At 37.6% G+C, this 22594-nt stretch overlaps 3 protein-coding genes across 6 annotated transcripts; all 3 read left to right on the forward strand.

The window, feature by feature from the left end:
- The first annotated feature begins 824 nt into the window (after positions 1-824).
- On the forward strand, positions 825-6743 carry LOC111870983. 2 transcript variants are annotated; one of them, XM_023863685.2, is made up of 6 exons: positions 825-1172; positions 1912-2511; positions 3831-3953; positions 4768-4904; positions 6349-6397; positions 6487-6743. In XM_023863685.2, exons 1-6 carry the CDS (start codon positions 1146-1148, stop codon positions 6634-6636), a joined length of 1086 nt encoding a protein of 361 aa, XP_023719453.1. In that variant the 5' UTR covers positions 825-1145; the 3' UTR covers positions 6637-6743. The 2 variants fall into 2 exon arrangements, with proteins under 2 accessions (XP_023719453.1, XP_023719454.1); XM_023863686.2 differs by having other exon boundaries at positions 827-1056.
- A 99-nt stretch (positions 6744-6842) lies between these two features.
- Positions 6843-17665, forward strand: LOC111870982 (transmembrane 6 superfamily member 1). 3 transcript variants are annotated; one of them, XM_033754057.1, is made up of 7 exons: positions 7286-7803; positions 8892-9100; positions 9403-9616; positions 11815-12016; positions 12785-13058; positions 14187-14408; positions 17296-17665. In XM_033754057.1, exons 2-7 carry the CDS (start codon positions 9050-9052, stop codon positions 17554-17556), a joined length of 1224 nt encoding a protein of 407 aa, XP_033609948.1. In that variant the 5' UTR covers positions 7286-7803; positions 8892-9049; the 3' UTR covers positions 17557-17665. The 3 variants fall into 3 exon arrangements, with proteins under 3 accessions (XP_023719452.1, XP_033609948.1, XP_023719451.1); XM_023863684.2 differs by lacking the exons at positions 7286-7803; positions 8892-9100 and adding an exon at positions 6843-7276; XM_023863683.2 differs by lacking the exon at positions 8892-9100 and having other exon boundaries at positions 7288-7803.
- Positions 17666-19259: 1594 nt separating this feature from the next.
- Positions 19260-22158, forward strand: LOC111870990 (DNA replication licensing factor Mcm5). The gene has a single exon (XM_023863697.2). It carries the CDS (start codon positions 19270-19272, stop codon positions 21466-21468), a length of 2199 nt encoding a protein of 732 aa, XP_023719465.1. The 5' UTR covers positions 19260-19269; the 3' UTR covers positions 21469-22158.
- The last annotated feature ends 436 nt before the right edge of the window (positions 22159-22594 follow it).

The raw sequence follows: 22594 nt of genomic DNA on the forward strand, positions 1-22594 counted from the left end.
CAGCCAACTAGTACAGTGTGAGGAGGCAGGATAGTGTAGTTGGTACAGTGACTGACTACGGGCTGCACAATCTAGGGGTTGGGGTTTGAATACAAGTAGATCAAGAATTTTCTCTTCTGCACATCGCCCACATCGCCACCCAGCATCCTATCCAAAGAGTATCTGGGGTAAAGCTGCCAGGGTGTGAAGTAGACCACTCACCTCCAACTAGTACCAAGGCCAACAAAAACCTGCATCTCTACACCCACTCCCCATATGTCAAGTACAGGGGCAATTGCATTTCTTACTGGTGAGATATCCATCCATTTGGGTGAAATTCTGTACTTTTATGATTGTAGAACATTGGCAGATGAAAATAAAACAATTTACTTACTGGACAACAGATGTCCTCAGATTGCATGTATGTTCTATGATCTTTCTGAAGCATTAAATTTGAAATCTCTACATTGAATTCATAGATATTTTGGATGCTTTAAAGAGTAAGCTAATGGATAATTTTGTTTAAAATTAATGATTTGGAATATTCAGCTAATGTGAATTAACAGGAATTATGTATGAAGCAGTTATGTATGTGATTTGTTCAAGNCTGGAGGAACTGAGGAAACCCACAAAAAACCTTAGACTTCAATATATTGTTATGGGTAGAATGTTATTACACTTACATGACATTCCAGTTAACAGGAAGTTCGCATTTTAGTACAGCATGAACAGAGGACTTCAAATTGGCAGGCATAAAGACATGATATACTGAAAGACCAAATGTTACACAGAGCTAATAAGTGTGATGATGTAACAGAATTTTTCTTTTTCAGGTTCCTGTGAACATAATCGAGCCCAATGAAGGAAGGACTTTTAATGAAACTTGAAAGGTGGCACATAGAACATTTATGTTCAGAAGATACGATGGAGTGGGTGATTCAATGACACATCAAATGGAATGAGGCAGGGGGAGGGGTATGACAGTAAGAAGATGAAAACCGCAACGTTTCCACCAAAGCCCTTGATTTCTGTAGCAGACAACATTACAGCTTCAACTGTCCCTCAGCAGTAAAGAAGGTGCTGTACCACTCATACCATATCCAGGGTAGCAGTGCATTTCACTTACACTTGCCTATTCATATCAAGTTATTTTATTTTATATAAAAATGGCTGATGCTGTTCCTAAAGATAAGGTAATAAGGAGTATTTCATTTTTAAATGTATGATGTTTCACATAAAAGTGGTGTCCTAGGCCTTTCAAAAATGTTCTGCTCTTCATTATAATCTGTGTGTAAAGTGATAAATGGAAGTATATAATTTGTAGGTTACTTAATGATGTTTTGTCAGATGCAGAGGGTTCTTGGTTTATTTACCAATATTTTGTTGGCTGCATGTGTTACATAACACTGAATTCAAAATGTGATTATTATTTTCTCTGTCTAAAACTTCTTTCAAAGTGCACCATTATCAGAGAGTGATAGAGACAGTTATGTCTTCATTACAACCAATGAAGTCTTCTCAGGCAATCAGTGCAGAGTTTGTGTCTGACGCATTGGAGACTGGCTCTATCTCCATCATCAGGGTTGATGTATCAAGTGCCGTGTGGCATGCTATATTTGTCATATTGTTAATGCAGTTAAATGTGTATTTCTTTCTTGGTACGCCTGTCAACAGGGAACTTCAGTCACCTTACCAGAACTTATAATAGTCGTTGTAAACAATTCTGTTTTTACAGTACAGGCTTTCCTGTTTACTGATTTTGTAGCAATCATGAAGAGTATCTGCATCAGTGATATTGGTAATATCAAGCAGCAAATGAGAGGAATGCAAAATTAAAATTATGTAAATGGTCAATGAGATGTGAGACAATGAAATCTAATCATATTGTTGATTTTATGTGTTTCTAACAACAAGACCCTTTAACTGTTATAGAAGAAGCGCAAAAGTGAAGTGAAAAAGTCGGATCTGCCTGATGCCAAAAAAGCTCCAATAGCTGACCCCAGCTTGGCAGGTGCAAAAGAAAAAGCAGATGGACGAAAATCTTCTGCCATGCCCAAAACCGCACCCAACCCAAAGTCTGAAGCAAAAATAGACGCTCTGTCTGCAGAAGAAACACCAAAACCAAAATCAATTCTGAAACCTCCTGTGGAATCAATACCTACACCATTACCTAACTTGAAACCTGCAGCCACTGTTCAAAGCAATGAAAATGAAACTCCAAAACCAAAGCCTGCTTCAAGACCTGTTGCTACTATTGAAGATGATGCTGAAGAACGTTCTTCAGAATACGCAGTTGCTACAGTGGAAGTTGCTGAAAAAGAACCACAACTGAAACCAGTTACCGGAGCTGAGGTATTTGACAATGAAGGTACTTCAAAACAAATTCTGAAACCACTTATATCAGTGAAGAAGGATGGAAATGTCACATCTCTATCTCGCAAGAGCAGCTACATGGCACCTAAAGCAGCTACTAGGAGGGAAGTGGAACTGCTTTATGACCTGGACAATGAGAAGCTTGCTGAACTCAAAGAGGTATGTGCAATTCTTGTCTTGCTCTCTTACACCTAAGAAATTAAGGATTAAAATGCATAAAACCATAACTTCCAGAAACTAGAGCATATGTTGAGGATATCTGCAAATAGAGGACAAAAGATAATTTTTAATGTAAGCGAGATGCAGCAACAGTGGCCTGAAGGACAGAACATGAAGCAGATCTTTACAATTTATAATCTTTACATAATAAAATTAGGCGTTTTATATCAAAAAGGATGAGCTAAGTGGAATATATGTTGGGAAATCTTAATGGAAGATATCACTAGACAGACATATGTGCAGTTTGGATGATGATATTAAAAGAGGTGTATTATATTTAAGCATCCTGTTGCACTATACACTTCTGTATGTAATAATACAAATGCCGTCATGAATGCAACAATTTATTTGGTTGTAGATCTTTGTCTTTTCTTCCTCTACACTACATGTTTCGGCCATAATTGGCCATCATCAGGTGTATTTTTCACTACGTAGCTGTCACAATGCACACAGTCCAAAATCTAAAACATCAGCCTGTCAGTTTTGTTTAAAATCTCGCCAAAACATGCTCATCAATTTGATTTTATAATTCCAGTTTAAAATTTAAAATTTCTGAAATTTAAAGTTTTAAAGTTTTAAATCACAGGGATACCCGCTCTGTGTCCACATGTGCTGCAGCAGCTATTTCTTGTTTTCAGCATCGTTCATGTATTGTTCTGTGCAGGCTCCCTGTGTCTCTGTGTGTGTCGCTGCTCATCTTTAATACACACACAGGGAGCCTGCACAGAACAATACATGAACGATGCTGAAAACAAGAAATAGCAGCTGCAGCAAATGTAGACAGTACTCAAAATTTTAAAACTTTAAATTTTGATCTTTAAATTTTAGAAATTTTAAATCTTAAAATGAAATTACAAAATCAAATTGATGAGCGTGCGTTGGCAAGATTTTAAACAAAATTGACAGACTGATGTTTTAGATTTTGGACTGCGTGCAGTGTGACAGCTATGTAGTGAAAAATACACCTGATGAGGACCAATTACGGCCGAAATATGTAGTGTAGAGGAAGAAAAGACAAAGATCTACAAACCAAATAAATTGTTGCATTCATGGCGGCATTTGTATTATTACATATAGAAATTAAAAGAAGTATTAAATAAGCATATGAAGTGCATTAGAAAATGGCCCAATGATGTGCCATATGAATCCAGTTCACATTCTCAATCTCTGTTTCTTAATGATTCACTTTTAATACTATCCTCTCATGTGGTGATTAAGCATATTGATTGTTTTATCTCATTCTGAATTTCCTTTTATAGGCCTTTCACTTGTTTGACCTGAACCACGATGGGTTTATTGATAAAGATGACTTGAAAAACACATACATCTCTCTGGGAAAAACACATATATGTGATGAGGATATCCAAAACATGCTGTCTGAGGTATAGTATGAATTGCCTATCATATTAAGACCATGTCTTGCACAATTTCTGAACAGAACACGTTCCAGTACCATTCTTTCTATTCACTGATAAAGGGATTTGGCACATAACTCCAAACCTGACTGCAGTCAGTTAAAACTTCCACAATCGAGCCATTGGTGTTGCCAAGATTTATCTTTCTTCTCTTTTGTGTGTGGGGGGGAGGTCGTTTTTTCAAGAAGAGGAAACCAGAAGATTTGCTTACAAAGTTATGTTTAAGCCATTTAAGACTACTTTTACTAATCACTCTAGTGTAGTCAGATATAAAAATATTTTTCTTAAACAATTTTGACTGTTGATAATAATATTCAGTATATTTCTTCCTTCCTTTGAATTCTGAATCCTTTACAAAAATCCAGGATTGGAAGCAGATGCCTTGCTTACCCTCCTCACCTTCCTGGCACCCATGCACAGAGCTAACTAGCCGTGAGTTTTGAAACTTCTGTGCTATCATATGTACACCCATGTCTTCCACCTTGTGCATGCAGCCATCATTATATGGTCAGCAACAGAAATAAAGGAACCCTCTCAGCAATGTTACGAAATGAGAAACGTGACAGACTTAAGAACACTAGCCATTATATTGTCCTTCTTCAGAATTTACTAAGTTCTCTATCATGAGAGGGCCAAGCAATCATGATTAAATTCTATAAACTTATGCATTATAGGGTATTACTCAATAATCTGAACTCTGGACACTAAAAAATTAATAGATGTTCAGCAAAGTTTAGGAAATTAAATGTAGCTAATTAAAAAATAAACATTTCCATTTCAGGCCATAAACCCTTTAGACTTTGATGCCTTTGTGATTCTTCTTGGATATAAATCAATAGAACTGGACCCAGAAGAAGTTCTTCTAGAAGCACTGTCACAATGGGACTATGACAACTGTGGTTTGATCTCAGAAGAAAGGTGAGTCTGTAATCAACACTTTTACTCATGTACCCAAGTATATTCTGGAAATAAACCATCTGCATTGCCAAACACAAGAATTATAACGTTCAAGTTAATATCAATGTCATTTTCTCCAAAGGTTAATGTACTTGTATAAGACAATCTTTACTTCTGACTAAAATTGGGACAATTCAGTACCATATCATATCCCCCCTACACCATGAAAGCGTATGGGGAAGTAGATGTATAGATACATATTTCCTTTACTTCGGCACTAGCTGGAGGTGAGTGGTCAGCTTCACTCCCCGGCCGCTTTACCCCCGGGAAAAGAGCCCCCAGTACCAATTGGATAGGAGATTGTGTGGGCTCCGCAGCCATGCTGGACGACATGGAGAAGTGAAAATTCTTGACTCCACCAGGACTCAAACTCTGAACCCTCAGTCAACCAGCCAGTAGCCAGTTGCTATCCTGACTGTGCTATCCCGGCACACAATAAAGAAGTAATAGTTGTAAATAATTTTACTTCCTATCAATCTTTCATATTCTTGCTTTCTCAAAGATTTTCCACGAAAATTCTGTACGCATTCACAGTCTCCTTAATCTGAACTACATATGACCCATCTTAATTTTCTTAATTTCATTACCCTAATAATAGCAAATGGACTGAATAAATAATAAAGGAAACTGTTACACAGTAACCTTCAGACACCACTTCCTTTAGTCTTCTTAGGTCAAAGTTTCCTGAGTCCTTGTTTTAATTCAAAACACATGCAAACAGATTCTGAAGGCTTATGACAGTGGTGTACAATACTCAGAATTACTGAGTTTTTGGACTTTGTCCATCGTTTAGTATTCCAGAAAATAGAAAACACTTTATTTGGGGATGATACTCTGTGATTTGCATCTCATGAGTAAAGTTACATGACTGAATTTTTAGGCATTCTAATTTCCTTAAGGAAAGGTATACACTGGGTCCATACCAGTTGTGCAAGTAGATTCTAAAGGATTCGGATAATGGTGTATAATACCTAGACTTTGTTCATTATCCAGTATTCTAGAAACTAGTTTCTAGAAGAAAAAAGTAAAAAAGTTAGGCTATCCCTGTACCAGGCCGTGAAGGCCCATAGGGTTGTGAGACGTTGAGGGTCCCACATTATCTAGACAATCGGCTCAAAGATGGTGGTAAGGTTGTCAGCCTTACGCACCGGCCGCGCGTTACTCCCCAGGAAAATTATTTAATTAATTCTTGGTACTCCTTTCTGTTTGAGGCTGAGTAAACCCCAGGGCCTAGTGCGGCTAGAAGGATTAGGTCAACTGAAAAAAATCCAATGACCCCATTGGGACTTGAATGCAGTTTGAAAACAAAGAACTCAGGAACATAAATATTTCTAGGCTGATTCTTTTTATTATCATGTCTTCACACGTGTATATATGAATTTAATATGGTAAATATTTTTCCTAGAATCAAACATGACCTGATGATGTGGGGTGATAAATTTTCATCAGATGAGGTATGTAAATTTATTCTATATTGTACTGAAAAACTATTGCATCGCCTTGACATAAGAACTGTCTTGTAAGTGATCAATATCTCTTGCAGGTTGAAATGGCACTAGAAGATGCACCAGTGTTTTACCAGCAAAATACTGGTGCCTCCATGATTGACTATGTAAAATTCTGCAAGATACTTTGTGGATTGCGTAAAAAGCCCAAGATGCCTCAACCAGGGTATTATGAGCTTCCAAAATGAAAAACAATACAGTTCATGTGGCTTATTTACCACAACAATTTGCCAAAATTCCAATACTGATGTCATGTCTATGTACTATGAATAAAAGTTACATGAACTCATGTCAATGCCACTGCAAAAGATCAGTCCTATCATCTTGTCCATGCCACTGACATAATATAGGGAATCATTGACTGAGAAATGACCTTATACAGGAAAGAAACCATAAGTTATACGAATGAAGCTTGTAACAACTATACGTTCATTTAAATAATTAATTTGTTTTACTATTTAAAGTACCATGTGAATATTTCTTCCCCCTTGGTTTGTCTCTACATTGTCTCCACATTTAGCTTCTCAAGAAGGATTCAGCTCCATCAAGTCAGCTAATAGTACTGCATACATTCTTGTATAAATTATAAAAGATGTTTTATACACACACACATATATATATATACACTTATTAGAAATGTTCATATTTAATTAAACTACAAAAAAATAAACAAGACTTCTGTTAGGGAACCACAACTATATAGTATAAAGAAAGTTTTGGTTAAATGCAAGCTTGAGATAACACATCTAACAAAGTTGGACAGACTGGTTGGTGTCCCACCTTGTCAGATGTACAGAGACTCACTAATTGGACCTTGAGAAGTTAGAGGTTAGTAGAAACAGACATTACATTTGTCTCCAGTTAGCATAAATAGGAAATAATCCACAAGCAGTGGTATCATTATGTAAACAACTCATCCCACTAGAAGGAAAGCAAAGATAAGTATTTTAAAGGTCAATTCAGGGATATATTTAGTCAAGATAACAAAATACCAAGCACTGACCTGAATCTGAGTATTTGATAATTTTCAAACACTGGTTGCAGAGTAGAAGAAAGTTTCAGACTGGACAGAACACACAGGATCATGATATATATAATCTCATAATCTTTAGATAGTTACATGCAAGGAACCTATACAAACTCTGCAACTTCACTGCCTGATAACACAGCATGACACACCAGTGGCCTCAACTGCTTCCTCCTCTGGAGCTCCTGACTCTGTGCTAGTATGTCAAGTGTAATTGCAGAATAGAGTGAGAAATATTGAAATAACCCAGCAGAAACATATTACCGATAACAGCATCTACAACATAACCTATAAAAGAGCAAGATTAAAACTAGGGAACTCCTACAAGGTAAGCTATCAGCACATTACATACACAACTACATACAAATAAAGAGGAAGAAATGCAAATCAAATGACCTTGTAATGCTACCCAAGGTTGTTTTGAAACTAGAAGGTGAGCTTATAATTCAATAGAATGTCATCTCCAATAATAGTTTCCCTATAGTATTCCAGGTGCCACATGGTACTATCCTGCAGGGTTCACTTTCAGTCTGTTTTCATTACAGTGTTTTCTTCCTACCTGGCAGGATAGTGTTCTGGTGATTTTCTGAGTGACAAAGCACCATCCAGCCTCTTTTTTTCTCTTCTTTTAAATACACTTATGTGAAATAAAGTTCCCATGGCTCGTTCCGTTTCTGACCCCTGAGATGGAGTGTCAGTCTTGTAAGGAAATATGCATATGTTTATTTCATTAGTTGTTTGTCATGTAAGTCTGCATTTAAAAGTGTAAAGCTATCATTAAATGATGAGAATAGCTTCATATTATGATTAATGTTAATTTCTTTCAACCTGAAACCGAATGCTGGACTATCCTGACATTTTTATTCTTAGGACTAAAACCCTGCTTAATGATTACTGTTTCAGTATCAGAGTTTCTTGCAATTACATTAAAAATGCAGGTACATGTAACTCCATACATTTTCTGGAAAAAAAAATCGTAAGTGAAAAGAAAAAGGAATTATGCCAAATACTAACACTAAAAATTAAAATTATTAAAAAAATACTCTTCTGTCCTGAATAGAAAGACTGATGTGTAAGAATACTTGCAATTGGCTTACGCAATAGTATATAAGCAATATTTCTGGCTGTTGCCCTTCCCCAAAATAATGTTGGGCAGCGCCCTCTTAATCTAAGTAGTAGACCATTCTACCTTATTTTCGAGGTGTTCTCATTGATTATGGGGTTATTTAATGGCACTGTTTCAATTTCCAAACTTATATGGCACAAAATGAGATGGAAACAACGTGGGTGAACACATAAGAACTTTGAAGATACAATGTGTAATCCACCCAAAGACAGTGAATAAAACTACTAAAAATTTCCATTAAAATAGTCTGTAACCATGCATCACCAGAACTCGGTACATCATGCATACAGGTCTTGGGCATTACCGCTACAGTATGCTTGGTGTGGATATCCTATTTTTAACAATGCTGTCAGTAACTCAAGACTACATAACGCTGGATGACTGGTGAACAGTAAATTGGAAAGGATGTGGAAGAAAGTAACCATGGCCTAACAGACTGAGGAAAACCATGGGAAACCTAAGCCAGGACAGTCGATGTCCAGACCAATATTCAAACCAGGTACCTCTAAAATACAAGTCAGATGCATTACAGCTTTAGCCAACCTGATAGGTGGAATGGTCCTGTTCCTCCACCAACTTCTATAACTATGTTTTAAAGAATAACAGATAGTTTTAATATACATAGAAGGAAACATAAGTTTATAGAGAGGAATATAAATGCATTCTAGCACCAGCAGATAATCACATTTACTCATTAATACCAAACTGCTTTAAGGCCTCCACATGCAAGGTTCTCCCATGATTTCTGTTTGATACAGGGTCCTCCACAAGATGAAAGTATATAAATGTATTTTCATGTAGTTCTGTTACCTGAAGATGGGAGCTGAGCTGTTGCCGACTGTTGTGGCATTAGTGAGTGCCCTTCTTTCCATCCCAGTATGTTACGGCTACACGCTGCTGTGTGAGTCACTCTCACAAGTGGAGATGCTAGCAGTGGCTGGAGCTATCATGACAGCAGTGGTGGCCATCTCTGCATTCTTAACTAAGGGAAAGGTTAAGAATAAGATGTATTATGGTAAGGTATATACATTACAGGAACTGGAAGTGTCATAACACTAAGCCGGGAAAGGCTGAATAGCTATCCCACTGCTTGGAATTACCGAGTTTCTGGACTTCGTCCATCTGAAACAACAGTGTGTCAGTAACCTGAATCTGTGTCCATCCTCAGGTGGAGTCATCTCAGATTACCTCTCCTCACACATCAGTTTCTTAAACAGTGTGTTCATTCAGAATATTACATAATGGATGAGGTATGGAAACTTAATAATTCCAAAGTAATACACCATCAGCATCCTTTACAATTGACTTGTCTCCATACTCTCGACTTCTCAGCCTCTTTTTTAGGTTATATCAGCCTTATGGAAATTAAAATATGTGTGGGAAATGCAAAATGACTATGCAAAATGGGTTAAATATATTTATAAAAGAGTGGGGCACATATCATGCATTCATGAAATAAGGAAGACATGCAGAAGTTGGCTTCAAAAACCCCAGAAGCTCAACATGTAGATAGGAAGATGTTAGATTTGATGTTTTTAGAGACGAGATGCCCACTTCTTGCTCATTACTTGTGTAGACTATCTCTTATCCAGAAGATGAAGGCAGTGCTCCTCTGAAATGTCAGTGAACTTCTATTGGACTATGCAGCATTACAATGCAGAAAATAGTCTGGATCTTAGGAACATACATTAATGGACGTTTCGATTCCATGGAGTATTTTTGAATATTTACTGGCATATCAGGTAGTTAGATCATGGGAGAAAGTACACACACACACAAATAAATGGGCATAACACAGTACAAAACCAAATTGTGGCTGGACAGGCTATGCCAGGTCTGTAGTGTTCAGCAAGGAACTTCACTAACTTTGTTAAACACCTGGATGTATTGGGGTTTTATCAATGGCAATAGCAACTGTGGATCATTTTGTTGCCTGCATTGTTCATGATGGCTCAATCTCAACAAGAAATTCCCCACATTGTACACAAAACAAATATTCATTACTGTGTCACAAGGGCCAACCACTTTTCTCCCCATTTCTTTAAGACCCCTTTAGTAATAACTGCTAAGTTTTCCGAGTGGTTTCTTCTCTTCAGATTTCTTGTTTAAATTAATGCATATCTCTTCTCCTCCATGCATGCTACATGTCCCATCTTCCTCATCCTCCTTCATTTGATCATCTAGAGGTCAGATATGATAATATACTAAACTTTACCTCCATGTCCCCAATATGCCTTCTATCAAGAATCATGATGTTGCATAGGTACACACTCACACTCATGGAACTGAGCCCTTCTCGAGAAGCCGCCAATTCTGCAGCTACTCAAGAATTTCCCAGCATTTTATGGAACCAGAAGGTTCATTACCGTGTTAAAAAACCCTCCACTGGTCCCTATCCTGAGCCAGATCAATCCAAACCATACCATCCATCCTATATCTCTAAGATCCATTTTAATATTGTTCACCCACCTAATCCTTGGTCTTACCACTGGTCTCTTTCCATCTGGCTTTCCCACCAATATTCCATATGCATTCATCTTCTCCCCCATTCGTGCTACACGCCCATCTCATCCTCCTTGACTTGATCATTCTAATTATACACAGAGAAGAGTACAAGTTATGAAGCTCCTCATTATGCAGTTTTCTCCAACCTCCTGTTACTTCAGCCCAAAATATTCTGTTCATCACCTTGTTCTCAAACATCCTCAGTCTATGTTCCTCCCTTAATGTCAGAGACCAAGTTTCACACCCATATGAAACCACACGCAAAATTATAATTTTGTATATTCTAATTGCATCGGTACACATATGCATTTAATTCTCCATGATTTGTATAATGGATATAGACATATACAATATATTTCCTTTTAACAAATATACAAACCTTTTCAATATAAACTTACATACATACAGCATATTACTACCTAACATGTGCACATTCTATCAAAATTGATGACTTGAGATAAGAATTGTAGGATGTTTATTGGTTACAGTATGGCCATAGTTACACTGTGCACGATGCTTCTGCAACCACTGCTCTGCTACCTATTGTCATACTTCTCAATGTTTAATAACACTGCCTGTAATTTAGCTTTGATTAAATTAATATAAAAATGACTAGATGCAAGTTAATGATTCCCCTTATTCATCATTGGTCTAAAGCAGAGCTACTGAATATCTCAATAATGGGTATTATTTCATTTTCCATTGCAGGTTTTTCTCTCTTCACTTTCACGGCAGTAATTGATATAATTGGTGGACTGGAGGCAGATGGCATTGTTCATGGGTTCATGACAACATACCTGAAGCATGGAGAGCCCTACCTCCTGAGTGCATGGGGTGCTGTGGCATGCTATTGGGACGGAACAGTATTCCTCACATGCTACATCATTATGGTATACCTCTCGAGTAATGGGTAATCACAAATACAATTAATAATAGAATATACATGCATGTTTAACCTACAACTCAGCACTACTATGTTCCCTACATTATGATGTACAATCTGTGAAATGGTTTCATTCATTCATATGCAGTGCTTGCAAGATAAGAAACACACTGTAACCATGTTTAAATGATATAAATACCTGCGCTCAAATTCAGAATGCAAAATATTATACAGATAATATGAAATTGAACTTATATTAAACTTTACTTACCATGCTTTAGATTTTGTCACTCTCAACAGAGTGCGCAGTAGATGTGGCCGATTCCGCTGACTGAGATGGGGATTGTAGTGTATGTACAGGTTATAACAGGGCCTTAGTTGTAATGTGTCACACTCCCTTGTACAATGCAGTGGCAACCACTGCCCTGCTACATCTTGCCATACTTCTCCTCACATCAACCCAGAAGCCAGATCTAAGAAAGTAGCCAGCAAATATGTCATACTGAATAATGTGACTAGAACATGAATTTCAGGTTAATTTAAATACAAAAAGTAAAGATTTTCAAAATACAACAGACAACATTGGCAGATAAAAGTGTCAGTCAGGGGACAGCTTCCATACCCACATTATAAGTGAGAATGACATTTATCTAACATTCAAGTCCTTATTATGCATATAGTATTTAAGCAGTCACTAAAATATTTATTAAACACCTAAACATGCAAAAATCATACTTTATTATTATGTCACATCTTATCTCATGTCTAAAGTCTGTGTTTCAATTTGATACTTAGGAGAAGCTATCGAACATTAGGCCTGCACTGGTCCTCCAGCATCCTCAACAGCATGGTCGTATTACTACTGGGAGCCTGTCTCAGTGAGTCAGGTCCAGGCTGGTGTACCATCCTCAATACACCCTATGTGCTCTTCCCTCTGGCAGTGGCTGTGCAGTGCCTGGCAGAGACGCCATCACACCAGCCACAAACAAATGGCAAACCATCCTGGCTTGACAAAGCCCTGGTTGTGCTACTGATAGAATCATCACTGGCCGCCCTGCTCAAGGGACTGGTAAGTTCTTGCCAGTCCTTCACAGCCAAGTTTCTTAGCAGAGCATGCCCTCAAAGTCAACCGTAGAGTGACAGACTAAATAAATTTAGGGTTTATACAGAACCAGTGTTATTACATTCGAATGACTACTGTAGTTTAAGAATAAATCCCCCATATCATGCAACTGGTAGCTTAATTTCTCTTTGTTCATAAGCAATGCAATTACAGTCCTGTTTCTTGATTTTATAATGCCCAACAATTTTAACTGCAACTATTATTTTTGACACTGTCCATTGTCCTGAATTGTTTCAAACATATATTAGAAAACAGATCTATTTTCATGATTAGATGTAAGGAAAGAATGGTTCGTACTCTGTAGGGCCCACTGGAAATAACTAGTCTCATCCCCCCAAAGTGACGTGGAAACTGATCCAGTTCAAGGAACATCATCATTGAATCTTTTATACTTCGCTTAACAGTTTTCTAGGTTACTATAAATAAAGTTTAATGTTCACATCTAACATGTTTTCAGAAGCTGCTCATTTGATTTAGGTGGTAACATACTCTCTCCAGATAACCTCAAGAGTTCAGTGACATCATAAAACATCTGTATCTTCCTAGAGTCCCCTGCTTCAGCAAATCCTGTCTCTTCAAAAATAACATCATTCTCCACAATAAACAATTTAACATTCAAATCTGGGACTCAACCCTAAGTAGTCATTTTCAGAGCTCCAATATGGACATGCAGCTTGGTGAGGAGAACAAGAAATGCATACAGAGCTTTGATGTGGGAAATGTTTTTGAGGTGGTCACAAAGAGAGTTAAAGAATGATTGGTGGTGGGGGGAGATAGTAAAGAAATGTCATTTGGTATTAGTGTTGAACCTTCATATTTCACTGTTGGACAGTTACTGACAAGTAAATTAAGCATAAATCATGATACAGATAAGCTACTTGAACTTTCTCATTCATTTCTAAATTGTGGTTTGCTGAAAACTTCTACACATTGACATTTTCTTTTTTAATTTATAAGCCATCATTTAACAATGAACATGCAATCGTTAATAGACAAACACTTCATTCACTAACAAAGTTAACTGTACATAGAAATCTGTCCTTCACATTTTCATATTAATTGTTTCCCTTTCAGGCCACATGTGGCAGCAAACTATATATACCTAACTGGTACCGCACAGTGGCTGAACCAATCCTTGAAGAGCAAAAACCAGCACCATTTGCAGCCATTCAGGGACTTGTTACTCTATTTTACTTCCTCCCTGGCTATTTGGCTGTGGCATGGGGATTAATGACCAACCCAGGACAGAGATGGCTGCAGGATCTAGCTGTCATTTTAGCTGGAGCCTCATTTAATGTAAATGACTACAACTAACTTTAGAAAATTTTTATTCCTATAATATTATATTATAATATCCTGTTGCACATCCCATTCGTACTCTAGACACACAACATAATAGGAAGAGCCATACAGACCCATGGAATACACAAACACGTAGATGAGACTACACATCAAATATTAAAACCATAAAATCAAAGCACAGCAGTTTTTTCCAACAGTTTTTTAAAACACCTGATGATGACCAATGTCGGTCAAATCATATACTGCAATGTACAGAAACTTACAAATAAGGTGTAAAAAGATGCAGTGATGTGATTTAAGGAACTTCTAAATAAGTTTTAGAAGGACGCATTGCATGTACAGTGGTAAATCAACGACATTTGTTGAATAATTTATGCACATGGTTTCTTGTTTCAAGAGTCCATGCTTTAATATTCCATCTGTATTTCTCTGGTGTTACAGAGAACAGGGTTAAATCCTGGAATTGCACTTTCTATATCAAAATAATAAATCAAAATTTCTCTAGTGTTATGAAAAAGAGGGCTATGTCACCAAATTTCATTTTTCAGGAGAAGAAGAAACAGCTTTGGGTGTTCATGCAATAATGTATTTAACTCAATATTTCATTTTGTCACTCAAAGAACAGTGTTATCTTTAGAGATATAACCTAGATTCTATTCTGATTCTTTTGTATTGAGAATTTTATGATACACTTATCTCAGCTGGACCAATTTTTTACTTAACTCTTTTTCTGTAACATCACAGAATTATATTCTTCTCTATGATAACTGAATTACTGCATTGGGTTCATATGAAACACATCAGTAGTTCAAGGTTCATTCTTCCCCTGTGTTCACATAAGATTTTCCAACATGGCTCTTATAGATTTCAGAAGCCTAAGTGTTTTATCTGTGGATGAATGTGTACTTAAGTATCATTTCAGTGCTATTTTAAATTGTGCCTTTTCATTCATAAGACCTTTGAGATCAGATGGCAGGTTATTAAAAATGTAGATCCCAGCATAATATGCACTTTTCTGAAAGCATGAGAGGTTAGCAATTGGTTTATGAAGACAGTGTTTGTCTTGTGTTAACACTGTGTACATCCACATTAGTCTGAAAATGTACTTCGTTATTTGTAATGAAGTTTATTAATGAATATATATATATTCACAAGGCAAAGTTAAGATCTGTAGTCTCTTAAATAGATCTATACAGGAATTACAGGATTTGACACCCATCATGATTATAACAATTTTCTTTTGCAGTGTAAATACCTTTTTACTGTCAGATGAATTACCCAAGAAAATTATTCCATACTTCGTTAAAGAGTGAAAATAATCAAAACAGATTGATTTGAGAGTGTCAATGTTACTAATATGTAACATGAATCTAACTGCATAACGTGCTCTACTTAACTTTGGAATCAACTGACCGATATGGTTTTTCCAGTTTAAATGATTATCAATTTGCAAGCCAAGGAATTTTGTGTTTACTTCCTCTTCTATATATTTATCATTATATCCCATGTTTAATGGATATTGTGGTGAGTTTTTGTTATAAATTTTATTACATTTGTTTTTTCTAGGTTCATGGACAGCTGGTTTGAAGAAAACCATTTACTCATTTGTGAAAGAACCTTGCTTGATAATATGCAGAAATCATCTAAATTTTTAACAGAAATTATAACACTAGTGTCATCTGCAAATATTATAGGTATTGATGAGGTCTTTAGTGTAGGAGGGAGGTCGTTTATATAAATTATGAAAAGCAAAGGCCCCAAAACTGACCCCTGTGGAACTCCATGTTTTATTATTCCCCAGTTTGAGTAGGTACTTTGTATTGAATTTGATGATTTTATTTCAGTCCTTTGTTTTCTATCTGTTAGGTAGTATCTGATCCAACTTAACGTTGTTGAATGCCAAAAGAATGTAATTTAGTTAATAAAATTTCATGATTTACACAGTCAAAAGCCTTTGCCATGTCACAGAATATTCCACCAACATGCATTTTTTATTAATAGATTTCAACACACTGTCTGTTAACTTAAAGGCTGCATTTTCAATGGAAATTCCTTTCCTAAAGCCAAACTGTTCTGGGACTAGTATATTGTTACTCTGAAAATAATGGCTTAACCTACTGTGCATAACTTTTTCAAGTACTTTAGAGAAAGTAGTTAGCAGTGAAATTGGCCTGTAGTTTGACATACCAGTCTTGTCCCCTTTTTTATATAGTACTTCGCTACATTAGCACTGCCAACCATAGAGTCAAGACGTAGGTGGGTGGACAATATTAAAATGGATCTTAGAGGGATAAAATGGGATGGCATGGACTGGATCAAACTGCCTCAAGATAGGGACCAGTGAAGGGCTCTTGTGAACGCGGTAATGAACCTTCAGGTTCCATAAAATGCTGGGAAGTTCTTGAGTAGCTGCACAATTGGCAGCTTCTCAAGAAGGGCTCAGCTCCATGAGTGAATGAGTAATGTGAGAAGAAGCAGTTACACATCACGCCATGTAAGACTATGTGAAGTGTAAATACCAGTGCATCTCAAACTTTTATGATTCATGAATTGGTTATAGCAGCATGTGTTCTGTGGAACAATACCCTGACTGTTTGACATTAATCACCGACAGTACACATAACAATCTACAAATTTAATTACTACAAACTTGTTTATTTTAAATGTAAAAATGAACACATTTATGTAACATTAATATGAAATATACCACAATCACCTACACTGAATGTAAGCTTGCTGTCTAAAAACGTTTGGGTGCCAGCAACATTTATATTAATGGCCAGGAGCACACCACATCCAGTTTCACAGTTATCCTCTCATTTCAATTATCATATAACCAATTCAGTTGATATAGCACTGTTAAATAATTGACTGCTTACAGGCTGGTGGTTCAACAGTGGCAACAGTCTTCCATGGGTTGACAAAACCTGAACACCGACTGCCATCAACCGTGAACCATTCTGCCTACTGGGCTTTCTGGGGTGTCAACACACTCCTCAGTATTGTGCCTCAGATTGTAGCTGTTCGGTTAATGTGGTTACCCGTGCATGTCAGCCATCAAGTTAAAAATGGGAAACAAAAAACTAACAGAAAAGGTCAGGAAAAACAGAAGAAGAATCCAAGAAAACTTAAGGAAAATTAAAATTATGGACTTGTTAATGGACCGCTCATGTTGAAGAGTACAACTTGTGTTCATGTGCCAAGACATTGAGACTAACAGGAAAATGCTTGTAATAAAACAATATCTGGAGGCTTTAAGTCTTTTTATTCCTGAATGCATTTTACCTACACATTTTAGGATGCTTTAGGTTTATGCATATGGTTCTGGTAATTGTGTAAAGTATATTGGATCAGGATTTGATAAAAAGTTTTTTAATTTTATGCTTTCAGAAATATTAGAGAGAGTTAACATCAGTCTATCTGTGGCATAGTATCAGCACCTAAACTGTTAAGACTATTTTTTATTCCTTATCAGACAATTTCACTAAGGCTGCTTTGACATGTTTGAATATTACCAATATTGGGATACAATCACTATACACATACTATACACGTACACTGTAATTTATGCCTTTCACACAACCTCTGATCTGATAAAAATGTTATGACAAAATGACATCAACAAGACTGCTGCTGGAGGGTCAACTAAAAATTGGTTCAATATTTAGTAAAATGTATAAGCACACGCATTCTTTCACATGGGACCTGACTAATCAGTGTAATGAATAAAAGAAAAAGTTTCCCTTAATGTCTTCACCTATTAATATTCTTTCCACCAAAATATGAATGTGGATTTCGAGCCTTTTTTCAGGAATGATAAGACACTTGATCCAATGGTACGTTAAACAGACATGTTTCAACTGTTAAATGAAATTGATGTTTTTCTACAAGGGTAATTAAAGTATCTTAATTCATGTAAAAAAATTAAGGCATTACAAATTAAAATGAATTTATGGATTTCAGGGCTTAATATGAATTCCTGTGCTTGCATTTAAGAATGAAATTGCTTCCCTTTGAATGTTTGTCCTAAGGAACTAAAGATAATTTTCTCAGATTCGGAGCATTTATGAAGAAATTTTCCAAATGTATCACTGGACTGTTTCCTTTGGTCAGAACATTACTTACATTTCAAGCGGGAGACACAAAGATACTGCATAAGACAAATTTACTGAAAGGATACACAATTTAGACATCACATCAAAATTTTCTATCCAATTGGTAATCCAATTTGAAGCTGCAGACTTATGTGATATGAAACAGTGCAAACATTATTTTGTGTATATTATAGAGTACACTGTTCCCCATTCTCGTCTGCAAGCACAGCTCAACTGCATTTAAGAAGGAACCATGTTATCACGGATATGTAAGGAAGGTTTTCTACTAAGCCCTACCCTTGTTGTATGAAAGAGAAACAGGACTAGTTGTCCCTGGGCTTAAAAAATTAATTAATTAAATGCTATGCCATGAAGACATGTTGGGAAGTGGAGATATAGCTTCACCATTCTTGACTTCAGCACTAAATGGAGGTGAGTGGTCAACTTCACAGCTGGACCGCTTTAACCCCGGGGAAAGAGCCCCCAAAGGCGGTCTACATGTTGAGAGCAGAAGAATCTACAGCCCTTGCCGGGAATCAAATAACCGCCGTCCAGTCATTAGCCCATTGCTATACCGACTGAGCTACCTCGGCTCCTGTAAAGAACATTTTAAGCTCAACACATAGATGGCAGCAGTACTACACACTTTGCTGAGAAGAGAGGGAAATCATTTCCGTGATACTACAAGTGTAGAGAAATTAATTCTATATTGGTTGCGCCATCTTCGATTTTTCGCGCGAAAGCTGTTACTAGTCTGAAAGATGGAGGGGTTTGATGATCCTGGTGTGTTTTTCTCAGATAATTTTGCGGCCGGAGAAGCTGATGCTAACCAACTTAATCTTCAGGCAGTGAAAAGGAAGTTCAAGGACTTTCTGAGGAAATTTCACGAAGGAAACTTCAATTATAAGTATAGAGACGAGCTAAAGCGTCAGTACAATCTTCGTCAGTATTGGTTAGAAGTGAACATTGAAGATTTGGCTAGTTTCGACGAGACGCTTGCCGATAAATTGTATAAACAACCTACTGAACATCTTCCAGTGTTTGAAGAGGCCACAAAAGAGGTTGCTGATGAGGTTACTGCTCCAAGACCAGAGGGAGAGGAAGAAGTGGAAGACATACAAATATTTCTGTCCTCTGATGCCAATCCAGCCTCCTTAAGGGATCTGAAGTCCGAGGTAGTATCTCGGTTAGTGAAGATACCAGGGATCATTCTTTCAGCTTCGGGAATTAGAGCTAAGGCAACCAAGATTGCTATTCAGTGCCGTTCTTGCCGAAACATGATTCCTGATCTCCCAGTTAAGCCAGGTCTAGAAGGTTATGTTCTCCCAAGAAAATGCACAACAGAACAGGCAGGTAGGCCGAAATGTCCATTAGATCCTTTCTTCATTGTTCCGGATAAATGCAACTGTGTGGATTTCCAGGTGCTTAAATTGCAAGAACTACCAGATTCCATCCCTCAGGGCGAACTGCCACGTCACCTACAGTTATATTGTGATAGGTACCTTTGTGAGCGGGTTGTTCCAGGCAATAAGGTTGTTATTTTGGGTATATATTCAATCAAGAAAATAACCAAGCCATCTAAACGTGGAGGTCGTGAGAAACCAATTGTTGGTGTGAGGGCACCATATTTGCGTGTTGTTGGAATACAAGTGGACACACATGGTACAGGATTCACAAGTGTATTACCAGTTACATCTGATGAAGAAGAGATGTTTCGCCGCATGGCATCAAGCCCCAGTCTCTATGAACGGATTGCTGCTAGCATTGCACCAAGTATCTTTGGAGCTACGGATATAAAGAAAGCAATAGCTTGCTTACTGTTTGGAGGGTCACGAAAGCGTCTGCCAGATGGGCTGACAAGGCGTGGTGATATTAACATCCTGTTGTTGGGTGACCCTGGTACAGCCAAATCCCAGCTCTTGAAATTTGTAGAAAAGGTGTCACCAATTGGGGTATATACTTCAGGTAAGGGGTCATCAGCAGCTGGTCTTACAGCATCAGTGAACCGTGATCCTGTCACTCGAAACTTTGTGATGGAAGGCGGAGCAATGGTGCTGGCTGATGGAGGTGTGGTCTGCATAGATGAATTTGATAAGATGAGAGAAGATGACAGGGTTGCCATACATGAGGCAATGGAACAGCAAACAATATCCATTGCCAAGGCTGGCATAACAACTACTCTAAATTCCCGTTGCTCTGTACTGGCAGCAGCAAACTCAATTTTTGGGCGATGGGACGATACAAAAGGAGAAGAGAACATTGATTTCATGCCTACTATTCTGTCCCGTTTTGACATGATCTTCATAGTGAAAGATGAGCATAATGAAAGCAGAGACAAAACCCTCGCCAAACACATCATGAATGTCCATATGAATGCTGGTCAGATGACTGACGATGTCGCAACAGATGGAGAACTCTCTCTGATGACAATAAAGAAGTACATAAACTACTGCCGACAGCAGTGCGGTCCACGACTATCAGAAGCTGCCGGGGACAAGTTGAAGAATCGCTATGTGCTGATGCGCAGTGGGACGAGAGAACATGAGCTAGAGATGGACAAGAGGCTATCCATTCCAATCACTGTGAGGCAGCTGGAGGCCATTATTCGGATTGCTGAGTCTCTAGCTAAGATGCAGTTGCAGCCCTTCGCATCAGAATCGCATGTCACCGAGGCACTAAGATTATTTCAGGTATCAACCCTGGATGCCGCAATGTCTGGGAGTCTTGCTGGTGCCGAAGGTTTCACTTCAGAGGAAGATCATGAGATGCTGATAAGAATTGAGAAACAGCTGAAGAGGAGATTTGCCATTGGTTCACAGGTTTCAGAGCACAACATTGTGCAAGATTTCCTGAGACAGAAATATCCAGAGCAGGCTATTTACAAGGTGATCCACACTATGATCCGTCGAGGAGAACTGCAGCACAGGATGCAACGCAAAATGCTTTTCCGTCTTGCATGAACACAGACGTGAATGTGACATTCAGTGTTATCTTTCATTTTATTTGAGATGATTAACATATGAAAGAAAAACTCTTCAGCTTTTGCAGAGAACACATTTAGTGTAGTGTAAAATAGTTTAAAACATAGCTTGATATTTTCTTAATTTTCCGAACACCATATAAGTTCTGTATGTTAAACCTGAACAGCTGTTCTGAGCTATGAAATGGCAGAAGTGATACTTACATCATATAAATAGATGTTGAAACATACTAATGCAATACTCCTAGCATGGTAACGTGTAGTAATATCTCTAGGACCCTGTCTTCTTTTAACACTACAACCTAACTCAGCATACTAAACTAATCTATGAGCTGACTTCTGAAGAATTGTGATTCGAGTCCTGCCACAGGCAAGAGATCTTTTCCACCTCTACAGCTCTAGTCCACCAAGCCTGCTCTCCATTGCATATTGGCATTTATTTCCTCGAGGCAAAGTGTAGTGATCACTCACCTGCATGTAGTACTGAGACTAAGAATGTGTGGGGCTATACCTCTGCTCTCCCATTGATCTTAATGGCATGGTGCTTAATTAAACACAGTGGCACTTTACCTTTAGTGAAAATTAAGTATCATTTAAAATCCATGATTTATTTAAACCGTCTTGCAGTGCATACACTCATTTATCTCCTTCTCTCCCTCGCACTACATGTTTCGGCATAATAATGCCATCTTCAGGTGCTTACTTATCCACGCCAAACTAGTTCATTGCATGCCTTGTCCTCATATTAAAATAACTAAAATATGTATCTATCATATACATTGTCAAACGTTAAAAATATTAAAATTGTTCAGGATACCACATCGCTACGTCGCACCTCACTACGCCAGTCACGCCCATTCTCCTCTGTTGGAGCACTCCTTCACTATCTTGTGTGTGTTGTGCTTTTGTTGTGTCTTGCTCCTGTGACTGCGTGTGTCATTTAAAATATAAACAGCCAGAAGAAACTGGGCTGCTCCCACCACACTAGTGTTTTGAAAGGTGCAGGCAAAGGACTTAAACTGGTTGGTTTCAGATGTGTTCTGTATTGCACTGTAAACTGGAGTGAAGGATAGTGTAAAACATTTGGTATGAAAACACTCAAGGCC

This window comes from Cryptotermes secundus, unplaced genomic scaffold (assembly GCF_002891405.2).
Source record: "Cryptotermes secundus unplaced genomic scaffold, Csec_1.0 scaffold1044, whole genome shotgun sequence".
In the NCBI taxonomy this organism is placed as follows: Eukaryota; Metazoa; Arthropoda; class Insecta; order Blattodea; family Kalotermitidae; genus Cryptotermes; species Cryptotermes secundus.

Coding starts and splice junctions, on each gene's coding strand:
- LOC111870983 (XM_023863685.2), top strand. CDS start 1,146: ATGGCTGATGCTGTTCCTAAAGATAAG. Junction 3,954..4,767: donor TCCAAAACATGCTGTCTGAG/GTATAGTATGAA, acceptor TTTCCATTTCAG/GCCATAAACCCTTTAGACTT. Junction 6,398..6,486: donor ATAAATTTTCATCAGATGAG/GTATGTAAATTT, acceptor TATCTCTTGCAG/GTTGAAATGGCACTAGAAGA.
- LOC111870982 (XM_033754057.1), top strand. CDS start 9,050: ATGGGAAACCTAAGCCAGGACAGTCGATGTCCAGACCAATATTCAAAC. Junction 9,101..9,402: donor CAGACCAATATTCAAACCAG/GTACCTCTAAAA, acceptor ATTTTCATGTAG/TTCTGTTACCTGAAGATGGG. Junction 9,617..11,814: donor TAAGAATAAGATGTATTATG/GTAAGGTATATA, acceptor TTTCCATTGCAG/GTTTTTCTCTCTTCACTTTC.
- LOC111870990 (XM_023863697.2), top strand. CDS start 19,270: ATGGAGGGGTTTGATGATCCTGGTGTGTTTTTCTCAGATAATTTTGCG.